This window comes from Bubalus kerabau, chromosome 19 (assembly GCF_029407905.1).
Source record: "Bubalus kerabau isolate K-KA32 ecotype Philippines breed swamp buffalo chromosome 19, PCC_UOA_SB_1v2, whole genome shotgun sequence".
NCBI lineage: Eukaryota > Metazoa > Chordata > Mammalia > Artiodactyla > Bovidae > Bubalus > Bubalus kerabau.
The window spans coordinates 8,879,475-8,894,004 of NC_073642.1; the positions used below are offsets into that span (position 1 = coordinate 8,879,475).

The following is a 14,530-nucleotide window of genomic DNA, read 5'->3' on the forward strand; positions in this document are numbered from 1 at the left end:
ACAGACAGTGCGTTGCTTATACTGCTTCAGGGAGCTGTGTGTCCTCTTGCGCATCATTAGCCCATCAAAGCACGTTCCGTATCTGTATAATGGGTCCAGCGTCTATACCTGAACTAGCTTAGACGTTTGTCTTAACACCCCACTTAGACGATCACCCCTACGATGGGCGCTCTCTTGGCCATATGCTGGCACTTTCAGGGGATACTCCCAGGGAGGTCCCAAACCAGATTCAGAGGGTTTAATACTGAGTGGAGTCTACACACACGCAATAGAGAAGGACACTGAATAACCCTAGATGGTGCAGGAAGAAACAGTGGTCCAAGGACTGAGGGTGAAGTAGCCCTTAAAGAGACTGCAAGTTCCTCTGCCCTGGAGAAAAGCACCAGAAAGAAAGGGAAGGCAGAGACCACAGGTGGCTAGCAGGGACCCATGGAGAAGGCAGATGGGTGGCAGGTGGCCCCAAAGCTGGGCTCGGCTTTGCTTTCTCACCAGCCGCTACGGAGGTTTCTGTTCTGGTCATCAACCCTGTGGTCTCATTGTGAGCAAGAAGATCAAGCAGCTCATCATCTGTCTGTGTCTCAGGCACCAATGGGAGAGCTTCAGAGACGGTTGAGATGAACTTACAGTAGAGAGTCAGCCATGATGATGTGGACATTGGGCTGAGGCATTGCAGTGAGCCTCACTTTGCTCACCCCTGGCTCACTGGCTAGGGGGTCTTGATTTCTTGAGTTCTGAAAAGTTTAAAAGCCATGCTGGTTTTTGTTTGTTTGGTTTTTTTTGTTTGTTTGTTTGTTTGTTTGTTTTTTTGCCATGCCAAAAAAAAGATCCCATGGCTTGCAGGATCTTAGTTCCCCGACTAGGCATTGAACCTGGGTCCAGGCAGTGAAAGTGCCAAGTCCTAATCGCTGAACTGCCAGGGAATTTCCTAAAAGCCTTTTTTGGGCTAGAAGAGGTCTTCTTCTGAACTGAGTGTTGTTTTCCCCCAGGTGAAGAGTGAGGCAAATGGCCTGAACCTGAACCTTACTTAGTAGAACCACCCGAGACTGGATTCTAGGCTTGGCCACTTCATGGCATGTAGGTTTGATTGTCAACCTCTCTGAGCACCCATTTCCTCACCTGCAAAAGGGAATAACAGTATCAACTTCTTTGGACTGCAGGAAGAAGTCAGCAAGCCACTCTGCATGAAGTGTCTTTGGGCACCCAGGCATGGAGGGTTGGAAAATTTACTCCCTTTTGTCAGAAGTCACCCTGTCTTTCCCTGCTGCTCCCACCAGATGGCCTTCGTAGTGACCCCCCCCCCCCACCGGGGGTGCAGCTTTTTCTTCCTTTGCTTTAGGTTCCTTTCTTTGGTATGTTCTCCAGAATGAAATTAATCTTTCCCTCTTCAGAGTCTCATAGTGGAGCCCTTCTCAGAATCTGCTTTGAGTTGTAATTATCTTATTCATGAGCCACCTCCTCTCCTTACACAGGAACCCCTCTAGGGAACTGTGACATAAAAAAAAAAGTATATCTGATCTTTGTCCCCGGTTCCAGGCACAGCGTCAAAACTCTCATAATTTCCAGAGCATCAGGAGTGTCTTTGTTATGCTGATACGGTGACTCACGGTAGCCCCTTGATGGCTGCAGGATGGAATCTGGTCACCAGAAAAACCAACCACTTGATTAGTTGGTGGGGATTTCTAGTTGCTTGACCTTCAGGGAGGGGAGACGTAGTTCAATCACACAGCCAGTGATTTAATCAACTTTGCCTACACAATGAAATTCCAATAAAGACTCTGCATACAGAAGTTCAGTGGAGTTTCCTGGTTGATAAATGTATTGATGTGCCAGAAGGCGGCTCGCCCTGACTCCATAGTAAGACAGCAAGAAACTTCTGTATTTGGGAGCCATTCAGACCTCACCCTATATGTATCCTTTATTTAAAAAAATGTAAGTCTAGTGCTTTCCTGAGTTGTGGGTGTTATTCTAGCAAATTATCAAAACTGTAGAGGTCATGAGAATTCCCAAATTTATAGTCAGAAGAACAGATGACTTGGGGACCCTTGAAATGCAGCTGGTATCTGAAGGGAGGGTAGTCTTGTGGAGGACTTTGCCCTTAATCTGTGGAAGTCTGTGTGTACTCCAGGGGGTTAGTGTCAGAATTGTATTGCAGTACACCTGCCTGGGGCTTCCCAGGTGGAGCTAGTGGTAAAGAACCCAACTGTCAATGCGAGACATAGAGACGTGGGTTGGATCCCATGTGTGTCAGGAAGATCCCCTGGAGGAGGGCAGGGCAACCCACTCCAGTATTCTTGCCTGGAGAATCCCATGGACAGAGGAGACTGGTGGGTTACAGTCCATAATGTCGCACAGAGTTGGACATGACTGAAACGACTTAGCACGCAGGCACACACACCTAGCTGGGGTGGAATAGAACAGGAAGAGACTCACGTATTAGTAGTCAGTCAGTCAGTTCAGTCGCTCAGTTATATCTGACTCTGTGGCCCCATGAACTGCAGCATGCCGGACTTCCCTGTCCATCACCAAATCCCAGAGTTTATTCAAACTCATGTCCGTTGAGTCAGTGATGCCATCCAACCATCTCATCCTCTGTCGTCCCCTTCTCCTCCTGCCTTCAATCTTTCCCAGCATCAGGGTCTTTTCCAATGAGTCAGTTCTTTGCATCAGGTGGCCAGAGTACTGGAGTTTCAGCTTCAGCATCAGTCCTTCCAATGAATATTCAGGACTGATCTCCTTTAGGATGGACGGGTTGGATCTCCTTGCAGTCCAAGGGACTCTCAAGAGTCTTCTCCAACACCACAGTTCAGAAGTGTCAATTCTTCAGTGCTCAGCTTTCTTTATAGTCCAACTCTCACATCCATACATGACTACGGGAAAAACCATAGCTTTGACTAGACAGACCTTTGTCGGCAAAGTAATGTCTCTGCTTTTTAATATGCTGTCTAGGTTGGTCATAGCTTTTCTTCCAGGTAGCAAATGTCTTTTAATTTCATGGCTGCAGTCACTATCTGCAGTGATTCTGGAGCCCCCCAAAATTAAGTCTGTCACCATTTCCATTGTTTCCCCATCTATTTGCCACGAAGTGATGGGACCAGATGCCATGATCTTAGTTTTCTGAAAGTTGAGTTTTAAGCCAACTTTTCCACTCTCCTCTTTCACTTTCATCAAAAGGCTCTAGTTCTTCTTTGCTTTCTGCCATAAGAGTGGTGTCATCTGTGTATCTGAAGTTATTGGATTTTTCTTGGCAATCATCTTGATTCCAGTTTGTGCTTCATCCAGCCTGGCATTTCTCATGATGTATTCCACATATAAGTTAAATAAGTAGGGTGATAATATACAGCCTTGACATACTCTTTTCCCAATTTGGAACCAGTTTATTGTTCCACATCTAGTTCTAACTGTAGCTTCTTGACCTGCATACAGATTTCTCAGGATGCAGGTAAGGTGGTCTGGTATTCCCATCTCTTTAAGAATTTTCCACAGTTTCTTGTGATCCACACAGTCAAAGGTTTTGGCATCAATAAAGCAGAAGTAGATGTTTTTCTGGAACTCTCTTGCTTTTTATATGATCCAATGGATGTTGGCAATTTGATCTAAGGTTCCTCTGCCTTTTCTAAATCCAGCTGGAACATCTGGAAGTACATGGTTCACGTACTGTTGAAGCTTGGCTTGGAGAATTTTGAGCATTATTTTGCTAGCGTGTGAGATGAGTGCAACTGTCTTCAAAATCAGGAACTGAGAAGAGCTGACATAATATTTTATGTATACATCAATGGCACCCCACTCCAGTACTCTTGCCTGGAAAATCCCATGGACGGAGGAGCCTGGTAGGCTGCAGTCCATGGTGTCGCTAGGAGTTGGACACGACTGAGTGACTTCACTTTCACTTTTCACTTTCATGTATTGGAGAAGGAAATGGCAACCCACTCCAGTGTTCTTGCCCAGAGAATCCCAGGGATGGCGGAGCCTGGTGGGCTGCCATCTATGGGGTCGCACAGAGTTGGATACGACTGAAGCGACTTAGCAGCAGCAGCAACATTATTATTTCTTTGGCCTTCCTCTGATTGGGGTGACCCATAAAATTAGGGTCTTCGTGGAAGGCAGGGCCCAGCTCCCCTCACAAATGCTGGAAAGATCAATCTCATTGAGGCCAGATGGACTCATCTTTGACTTCAAATCAGCAAATCTCTCTGATAGAAGAAACTTCCAGCTTCCCAGGGCAACAATAATGCCATGGGAGTATGCAGCAATTAGTATTCAGCAGATTTTCTATGGGTGATTTTTGGCCCCTTTGATTAAAGTTTTATTCATTTTCCATATTCTGTTTTGTTTCTGTGTTCTCTTGAAAGTCACAATTTTTTCTACTCTTCATAGTTATTCTTGAAATTTTGCCATATATATGTATATACAATGCATATACATATATATACACACATATACAATGCAATTCAATGCAATCCCTATCAAATTATAAATATATATATGAATTTATTCCAAATATGGTAGGATTTTTCAATGTCTGCAAATCAATCAATGTGATATTCCACATTAACAAATTGAAGAATAAAAACCATATGATGATCTCAGTAGATGCAGAATACACTTTTGATAAAATTCAACATCAATTTATAAAAATTCTCTAGAGCGTGGGCAGAGAGGGAGCATACCTCAACGTAATAAAGGTCATGTATGACAAACCCACAACTAACATCATACTCAATGGTGAAAAGCTAAAAACAATTCCATCTACCACTGCATCAAAAAGAATAAATCTACCTAAGGTGGCAAAAGACCTATACTCAGAAAACTATAAGATGGTGATTAAAGAAACTGAAGATGACCCAACCAGATGGAAGACATGCCATGTTCTTGAGTTGGAAGAAACAATATTGTTAAAATGACCATTCTGCCCAAAGCAATCTAGATTCAATGCAATCCCTATCCAATTACCAAGGGCATTTTTCACCAAACCAGAACAACAACAAAAAAATTTTTTTAATTCGTATGAAAACACAAAAGACCCTCAATAGTCAAAACAATCTTGAGAAAGAAGAATGGAGCTGGAGTCATCACACATTCTGACTTCAGACTATACTATAAATACAGTAATCAAAACAGTATATGGTCCTGGCACAAAAACAGACACATTGATCAAGGGAACAAGATAGAAATCCCAGAAATAATGTCTGCACTTGTGGTCAATCAATCTATGACAAAGGAGGCAAGAATATACAATGGAGAAAAGACAATCTCTTCAATAAATGATACTGGGAAGATTTGACAGCTACACATGAAACAGGGAAATTAGAATAGTCTCTAATACCATACACAAAAATAAAATGAAAATTGATTAAAGATGAATTTTATATTGTAAGATCAGATACTATAAAACTCCTAGAGGAAAACATAAGCAGAAAACTTTGACATAAATTGCACCAATTTTCTTTTTGAATTCATCTCATAATGTTAATAAAATAAATAAATGACTAGCTAAACTTAAAAGCTTTTGCACAGCAAAGGAAATCATAAACAAAATGAAAAGACAGACTACAGAATGGGAGAAAATATTTGTAAATGATGCAACCAAGAAGGGATTAATTTCCAAATTATGCAAACAGCTCATTATAAAAGAAAAAATAACCCAATCAAGAAATGGGCAGAAGACCTAAATAGACATTTCTCCAAAGAAGACATACAGATGGGGCCAACAGGTCCATGAACAGATGCTCCACATTGTTAATTATTAGAGAAATGCAAGTCAAAACTACAATGAGGTACCACCTCATACCAGTCAGAATGCGCATCATAAAAAAAGTCTACAAATAATAAATGCTAGAGAGGGTATGAAGAAATGGAAAGCCTCTTCCAGTATCGGTATCAGTGGGAATGTAAACTGGTGCAGCCACTATGGAGAACCATACGGAGGTTCCTTTAAAAACTAAAAATAGAGTTAACACATGATCCAGCAACCCCATTACTGGGCTTATATCTGGAAGGGACAGAAGCTTTAATTCAAAAAGATACATGCACTCCAACATTCATATCAGGACTATTTATAATAACCAAGAGATGGAAACAACCTAAGTGTCCATCAACAGATGAATAGTAAGAAGATGTGGGAAACATACACGATGGACTATTACTCAGCCATAAAAGAGAATCAAATAATGCCATTTGCAGAGACATTACTCTGCCAACAAATGTCCATCTAGTCAAAGCTATGGTTTTTCCAGTAGTCACGTATGGATGTGAGAGGCAGACCATAAAGAAAGGTGAGTGCTGAAGAATTGATGCTTTTGAACTGTGGTGTTGGAGAAGACTCTTGAGGGTCCCTTGGACTGCAAGGAGATCCAACCAGTCCATCCTAAAGGAGATCAGTCCTGGGTGTTCATCAGAAGGACTGATGCTGTAGCTGAAACCCCAATATTTTGGCCACCTGATGCGAAGAGCTGACTCATTGGAAAAGACCCTCATGCTGGCAGAGATTGAGGGTAGGAGGAGAAGGGGACGACAGCGGATGAGATGGTTGGATGGCATCACTGACTCAATGGACATGGGTTTGGGTGAACTCCAGGAGTTGGTGATGGACAGGGAGGCCTGGCGTGCTGCGGTTCATGAGGTCGCAAAGAGTTGGACATGACTGAGCGACTGAACTGAACTGATTTGCAGCAACATGGATGGAACTAGAGATTATCATACTACGTGAAGTCAGACAGAGAAAGACAAATATCATATGCTATCATTTATATGTGGAATCTAAAAAATGATACAAATGAACTCATTTATAAAATAGAAAAAATTCACAGACACAGAAAAAAAATGTATAGTTACTAAAGAGGAAAGGAGGAAGGATAAATTAGGAGTTTGGGATTAACAGATACACACTACTATATATAAAACAGATAAACAAGAGCCTACTATACAGCACAGGAAACTATATTCAATATAATTATAACAGAAAAGAATCTGAAAAGAGTATATATATATATATATATATATACACACACACACACACACATATATATAACTGAATATATTGCTGTATACCTGAAACTAAGACAACACTGTAAATAAACTGTACATATATATATATATATATACACACACAAAAGTCTGAATTTGATTTGACATCAGGATGCCCATCTAAGCAAGGGCCTTAGAAGACTCAATCACTCCTCTTGACTTCTATGCCTTCATTGTCCTATATTTTGGTTCAGTCCTTTATTTTTAAGCTTGAAAAAGTAAAAGTGACAGTGTTAATCACTAGTCGTGTCCAACTCTTTGCGACCCCATGGCCCGCCAGATTCCTCTGTCCGTGGGATTTTTCAGTTAAGAATACTGGAGTAGGCAGCCATTACCTTCTTCAGGGGGTCTTCCCTACCCACGGATCGAACCCAGGTCTCCTGCACTACGGGTAGATTCTTTAACATCTGAGCCACCAGGGAAGTCCACAATCAGCCATTTATTATTGTTTTATTATAATAATTTCACAAATATTATATTTTTTTATGACTGGCATCTTTTACATAGCATAATTCGAAACTGTCTTTTAAGTCATCTGTTAAACTCTTCAACAGTTGTATTTTAAATTTTTATAAGCTCTGCTGCTGCTGCTGCTGCTAAGTCACTTCAGTTGTGTCTGACTCTGTGCGACCCCAGAGACTGCAGCCCATCAGGCTTCCCCGTCCCTGGGATTCTCCAGGCAAGAACACTGGAGTGGGTTGCCATTTCCTTCTCCAATGCATGAAAGTGAAAAGTGAAAGTGAAGTCGCTCAGTCGTTATTACTCCCTTTTTCAATTTGCCTAATCTTCTGATAGTCTTTTTGCTAGCTTTTTGCGATTCTATCATTATTGTTTGAAACATTCCATATACAATTATGCTATTTTCTGATAATATTTAGAAGAATGATCTAGAACCTGATTCTTCAGGTTCTAAATCTGCTTTTGCTCATTCTTACTCAGGGTAGTTTGTTTCTTTGCATATTTGGTGATCTTTGATTGGAAATAAATGCTGAGCTTATTTTAGGCGGTGGCGGCGGCGGTGGTTTAGTTGCTAAGTTGTATCTGACTCTTGTGACCCCATGGACTGTGGACTGCAGCCTGCCAGGCTCCTCTATCCATGGGATTTCCCGGGTAAGAATACTGGAGTGGGTTGCCATTTCCTTCTCCAGGGCATCTTCCTGACCCAGGGATCAAACCCGAGTCTCCTTCATTGAGGGAAGATTCTTTATCGACTGAGCCTCTAGGGAAGCCCCTAACTTAACTTGTTTGTAGAAAATATGAGGTTTTAAAAAATCAAGAGAAATTACATATACTTTGTTGGGACTCTGGGTGCTAGAGACCACAGGATGCCCCTTCAAGGGTCCAGCTTACAGAAAGTTTTGGTTTCATTCTAACCCCCTTGCTAATGACAATATTGATAATGGCATATGCCCTTCCTGCCTTTTTTGTGTTGTGGGTGCTGACCACTCACTCCCACAGGCTGCAGCCCTGGGTATGTGTGATATATCTATGTGATGGTATGATGTATAAGAGCTTTCCTTTACTTCTGTGTGCCCTGCAAGGCACAGAAGTTCCGTCTTACCCAGTTCATCTGCAAGTGAAGGGCCCTTCAGATCACCTAGTGTACCATTCTGCTTCCCCTTCCTGGAAACCCCTAGCCTGCTTCTGCTTCTGCCCTTCTGCCCTGCTTCTCCAGCTTTAATGGTGAATCTTAAATGTACCGAAAAATCTCTACCCTCATTCCATTTCCTGTGTGGATCTCCAAAGTCAGATTCCATTAGCCCACAACTGAGAAAACTGACTTGTAGAGTAGCTTCTTAGTAATAATGATATTTGTGAGCATTAGTAGTTACTCTGTCATGCTCTGAGGGCTTTACATGTATTAATTCCTATAGTCATTACAACCTTCCCATTTTACAGATAAGAAAATTGAGGCACTGAAAAGTTGAGTGACTTGCCTTGCAACTGTTGGCACAGGGAGGTGAACCCGGGCAGCCTGGCTCTTTTCCATTTTCATGACTGCAAACAGAAGGGCTCAGGACCCATTTGGGATTTAGCAGAAAAAGTCTTGTTTTTCGAGGAACTGGCTGCAAACACCCAGAAACTCATAAAGCCCTGACCTAGCCTTTCTGGCATGTTATGTGCAGCAGTGAGGCTTGGCAGTGAGCCTGGGGTTCTCTGAGTTTTTTTTGCTGGGTGAAAAAAGCCCAAGTTCTAACTCAAGAGTGGAGAGTTTCCTTGACTGCATCTGTGCAGACAGGCTAGAAAATCAATGCTACAGTGGCTGACAATGCACGATTCAAGTGGTTTTGCTACATTTTCAGCTTGACTGGGAAACTCTGAGAATAGACTCAAGACTCCACCTTTGGCTTGATCCAACAGAGGCATGAAATTGATGGTCAGGTGTGAATAAATAGCCGGCTATGCTCTGAGCCTCTAAGTGACACCGAGTGGGGACGGCTACAAGTGAAGCAATGGTTGAGGGAGGAGAGGTCTGCTCTACAGATGAGACCGCCCTTCATGCCCTGAACGAGGATGCACTTTCTTCTGATTACTTTCTTAAAAATTAAGCCATGTTGTTTATAATAATAACCACGTATTAAGCTCTTACCATGCGCCAAGTGCTATGCTTGATAAAGTTACCTTTATAGACTTAGAGGCTTCTTTGCTTTGCACACCTCCCGCTTTCATTCCTGAGAACCACCCTGAGGTCAGCACTAGAATTCCCCCATTTCATGAATGAGGACGCTGAGGCGGGGGGCTGTGACTTTCCTGAGACCCCGCAGCCAGAGGCATCTTCAGTTCTCAGGGCAGCAGAGCCTGCCTGGACCACTCCCCACCCCTCCCAGGGCGTCTGTTTAGCCTGTTTTCTTACTGCTGAGCTGGACGGGCCCCTGGGGGCAGGTGAGTCACAGCCAAGGATGGAAGCCTAGCCGGTGTCCCAGGGCACCCAGGGTGTGTGCTCTCCCCTCCCACGTGGATCTGGTCACCAAGGGGACTATACGATGGGTTTTCTCGGAACCACAGGAGGAACCAGCTGGGCCCTGAGTTCCTGGGTCTGGGCTCATAGGGAGTTTACCTTCACCGCTTCCCAGCTGGAATTCACCAAGTGCTGCCGGAAGGGCCCGAAACCTGGAACCAAGGACAGGCTGGTTTGTTCAGGCCAGGCTTGGGCCGAGGTGTCTGTTTCTGCATTGCTCCCCCCACCTCCTTGGGGACCTCTTGTGGCTCCTGGGGCCATCAAGGACCAGTGGGGGCTCCACGCACCCCTTTCCTGTGGAGGCTTGCAACCTTACCAATCTGGGAGCATTTCCCAAGTCCTCTTATGTGAGGTGTTGTGGAGGAGCCCAAGAGGAATGTGGAGCTGATCCACCACTAAGTAGGAGGGCTCCAGAGGTGTGTGCACATATGTCCAGTTAAAACGCATGCTGTGTAGAGAGCCCAGAAACACATCCATGTGAGTACGCCCAGTTGTTTGTGACCAAAGGTGCAAGAGCAACTCAGTGGAGATGGAATAGCCTTTCAATAGATAGGACTGGAAAAATCGGACACTGATCAAAAAAAATGGATCCCTCAGCCTGCACTGTATACAAAAATTAATTCCACATGCATCATGGACTCATATGTAATAAGTAAAATAATAAAACTTTTGGGGGCTTAGTGGTGAAAATCTTGGGACCGAGTGTTAGGCAAAGAGTTCTTAGACTTGATACCAAGTGCATGATCCACAAAAGTAAAAAATGAGAAAGTGGACCTCATCCAAATGAAAATCTTTTGCTCTGCAAAAGATCCTGCTGAGAGGATGAAAAGACATGCTGTAGACAGCTGCGAATCACGCATCTGACAAAGGCAAAATGTATGAAGAACTCTCAGAACTCAATTTTCAAAGACAGTCCAATTAGAAAAAGGGGAAAGACATGAAGAAACATTTCCCTGAAGAGGATATACAGGTGGCAAATAAGCACATGAAAAACTGCTCAACGTCATTAGCCATCAGAGAAATGCAAATTAAGGTCACAGTGAGGTGTCACATCTCTATCAGAGGCTAAGATAGAAATACAGGTAATACCAAAAGCTGACGAGGATGAATAGGAACTAGGTCACACAGACATTGTCGGTGGGAAGGTCAAACGGTATGGCCACTGGGAAACAGTTTGACAGGTTCTTTTAAAACTGAAAGTAGACTTCCAAGGACTTTCTCTGCTCCATATTTACCCCAGAGAAATAAAAACTTACTCTTACACAGAAACTTGTACACAGATGTTCACTGCAGCTTTATTTGTAATAGCCCATAGCTAGAAATCACCCCAATGTCTTTCAATGAGTAAATGGTTAAATCAGCTTGTTCATCCAGATCATAGAATACTGCTGGGGAGTGAAAATACAAAACTGGAAGCAACCCAGGTGTCCATCGGCTGATGATGAATAAACAAAACTGGTATTAGCCATACAATGGCACATCATCTGTCAATAAAAATAAATGAAGTGCTGTGGCCACACGACAGCATGGATGAGCCTTGAAAACGTTAGGCTCCATGAGCGAGGTCAGTTACAAAAGTGTATCATTCCATTTATGTGAGATGTCCGCATCGGCCGCCTGTAAAGACTGAGCTTGAGTGTGTGTGTGTGTGTGTGTGTAGTGGGGGAGTAGGGATGAGGATCAGGAGGTCGAGTTTGTTTTCAGGGTAATGAAAACGTTCTAAAATTGATTGTGGTGATAAGTGCATAACTGTGACTACGCTAAAAGCCATTGAACTGCATGCTTTAAATGAGCAAATTGTATAGCATGTGAATTACATCTCAATAAAGCGGCTAAAATGGCTTTAAAAATGAAGGAATTATTGGTATACACAACTTGGATGAACCTCAAGGGAATTATGCTGAATGAAAAAAAAAGTCAATCTCAAAATGATACATATTGTATGATTCTACCTATATAATATTTGTAAATTATAATTTACATCTATAAAATTAATTATAGAGATGCAGAACAGAATAGTGGTTACCAGGAGTTAGAGATAGGGGAAACGGTGAGTGTGGTTCTGAAAGTATAATTCAAGGAAACCTTGTGATTTTGGTTCTGTTATTTATCTTGATGCTGGTGGTTACACGAAGCTAAGTATGGGGCGAAACTGCATAGAGCTGTGCACATGTGCACACACACACACACACATGCACACAGAGCTATACCAAGGTCAGTATCTTAGCTTTGATACTGAAAATGTTAACATTGGGGGTCTGGCTCTAGGGGACCATTCTATACATTTCTTTGCAAATTCTTGTGTATCTATAATTATTTCAAAATTTAAAAAGAGGTATGATTTGGTCCAGAGTTTCTCAAATGCTAATGTGCATGTATATCTTATTAAAATATAGAATCTGATCGGTCAGGTCTCGGGTGATGCTGGAGATTCTGAGTTCCTAACAAGCTCCCCAGTGGTACTAAGGCTACTGGTCCTCGCCACACTTGACTAGCATGGCTTTGAACAACTAGGATCAGAATACTTCAAAGGGGGAGAGAGCAGCTGGAGTAGAGGTGACTGGGGAAGCCTCCAGGAGGAAGTGGGGGTGAGCAAGGACTTTCCTGGGGGAGAGGCAGAGGAGTTGCAGGGAGTGAGCCTGGGCGAGGAAGCCATACGGAGGTGGCTGGGGAGGCCTTTACACGGGGAAGGATCGAGAGCTGGATGAGGCTTATGGGCAGAAGGGCTTGTTCCTTGAACTGGGAACACTTATCTATGCTGTGTATGATTATGTCCTTTAACTGCAGTTTATTATGATCGCTAATAGAAGGAAACTAAGTAGAATTTTGCTTTGAGGAGGACAGCAAGCCCCCTCTGGGACTAGCTTAGGAAAGGTTTTCTGCTGGCCTGGGGAGAGAAACTCCCTCCCCCTCTCACTATGATTGCCGCTCCTTTTTATGGCATCCACACCATCCAGCGGCCCCATCAAAGCTCAGGCCATGGCTTGACGACAGCTAGGAGTGGTTGGAGACCTCAGTGTTTGGGTTCAGGCTTCTGCTGTTGCGTCTCACCTCAGCCCCACTACTTAGCAGTGTGGTGATCTTGAGCAAGTTACTCAGCTTCAGTGCCTTGGCTTTCTCATCTGTAAAATGGGCACTAATCATACTAATCTAATAGAGTGGTTTGCAGATTGAATAAGTCAATCAAGTGGAGCATCTGCAATACTGCCTGGAGTACAGGAAGCAGTGCTAAGTGCTCACCTTCGTGGTGGTTCAGGTATGTACCTCCTGGGACCGATTAAACAATGCTGAGTATGGCGTGTATTAGTTCCAGAATCTAGTAGGCGCTCAGCAAATGCTAAATCCTTTTTCACCCTCTCTCCCAGTAGCATGGGATGGCTCCAGCTAGATCCTTGGTCTGCCCTATTCTCTCTGATCATTTGATGCCACCATTTCTCAGCCCCAATCCCCTACTTGGGCACTGAGCTTATCAGTCAGGGGTCCTGCCCTTTCTTTTCCATGTTGAGATTTCACCTGTACTTCAGGCCCTATTTCTCTCTCCAGAAATTGAGAGGCATGTATAGGTATGTATGTATGTGTGTGTATATATGTGTGTGTGTGTGTGTGTGTGTACATATATATATATATGGGGGAATTTATTATAAAGTATTGGCTCACGTGATTATGAAGACTGAGAATTCCCCAGATCTGTCTGCCATCTGCAAGCTGCAGACCCAGGAAAGCCAGTGCAGCAAATTTCAGTCCAATGTTGAAGGCCTGAGAATCAGGAGCACCCGTTTGAGGGCAGGAGAAGATTGATGTATCAGTCCATGCCTTCAGATGGAGGGAATTCAACCTTTCTGGGCTTTTTATTCTATTCAGGCCATTAATAGATTAGAGGATGCCCACCCACACTGGGGAGGGCACTGCTTTCCTGAGCCCACTGATTTAAACGCTAAGTTCCTCCAGAAATACCCTCATAGACACATCCAGAAAGAATGTTTAACCAGGGGTCTGGGCACTCCGTGGCCCAGTCAGGTTGACACAGGAAATTAACCATCACATGGCCCCTAGGATGGTGCCAGGAGGAGGGGCCAGGCCCCTGCGGCCTCTCCATCTCTCCTGCAGCTCGGCCCGTGTTCAGAGCTCAGTGGTCCCTGCCTGGCCCTGTAGGGAAGGTCAGCGGCTGGCAGATGGGTCTATGACTGGGGAAGGACTCACTGCAGGGTCGGGGTTGGGGGGGGGGTGCGTGGGCTGCAAGTGGAAGTAACATTCTTTAGCTCAGCTTTACCAGGTGAGGCTTTCTTTGAGTTCTAGCAATCTGATTCCTGGGATGCACTTCTCAAATCATGATTCCAAGATGGGGAGGAGCTATGATTAACTACCAACCTCTGGAACCCTGCCCCTATCCCCACCCCTGCAGAAGCCAGTTCTGGAGAAGACTGTGCCTCTGAAGTTGGGGGACCTCTGGGTATAGAGCACTCACAACTTCACTCACAAAGGCTAAAACTTTCTCAGGGAAGAGAAAAGTTTGCAGGAAATCTAGTGGTGTTTTCTGACTTTGACTGA

At 43.8% G+C, this 14,530-nt stretch overlaps 1 protein-coding gene across 1 annotated transcript in view; it reads right to left on the reverse strand.

Moving 5' to 3' along the window:
• The window catches only part of PGPEP1L (pyroglutamyl-peptidase I like), an 81,086-nt gene that overhangs the window by 64,658 nt on the left and 1,898 nt on the right, over positions 1-14,530 (reverse strand). Inside the window, exon 2 of the mRNA XM_055556582.1 lies at positions 10,082-10,134. Coding sequence (XP_055412557.1) covers positions 10,082-10,134 — 53 coding nt within the window. The remainder of the gene's footprint in view (positions 1-10,081; positions 10,135-14,530) is intronic.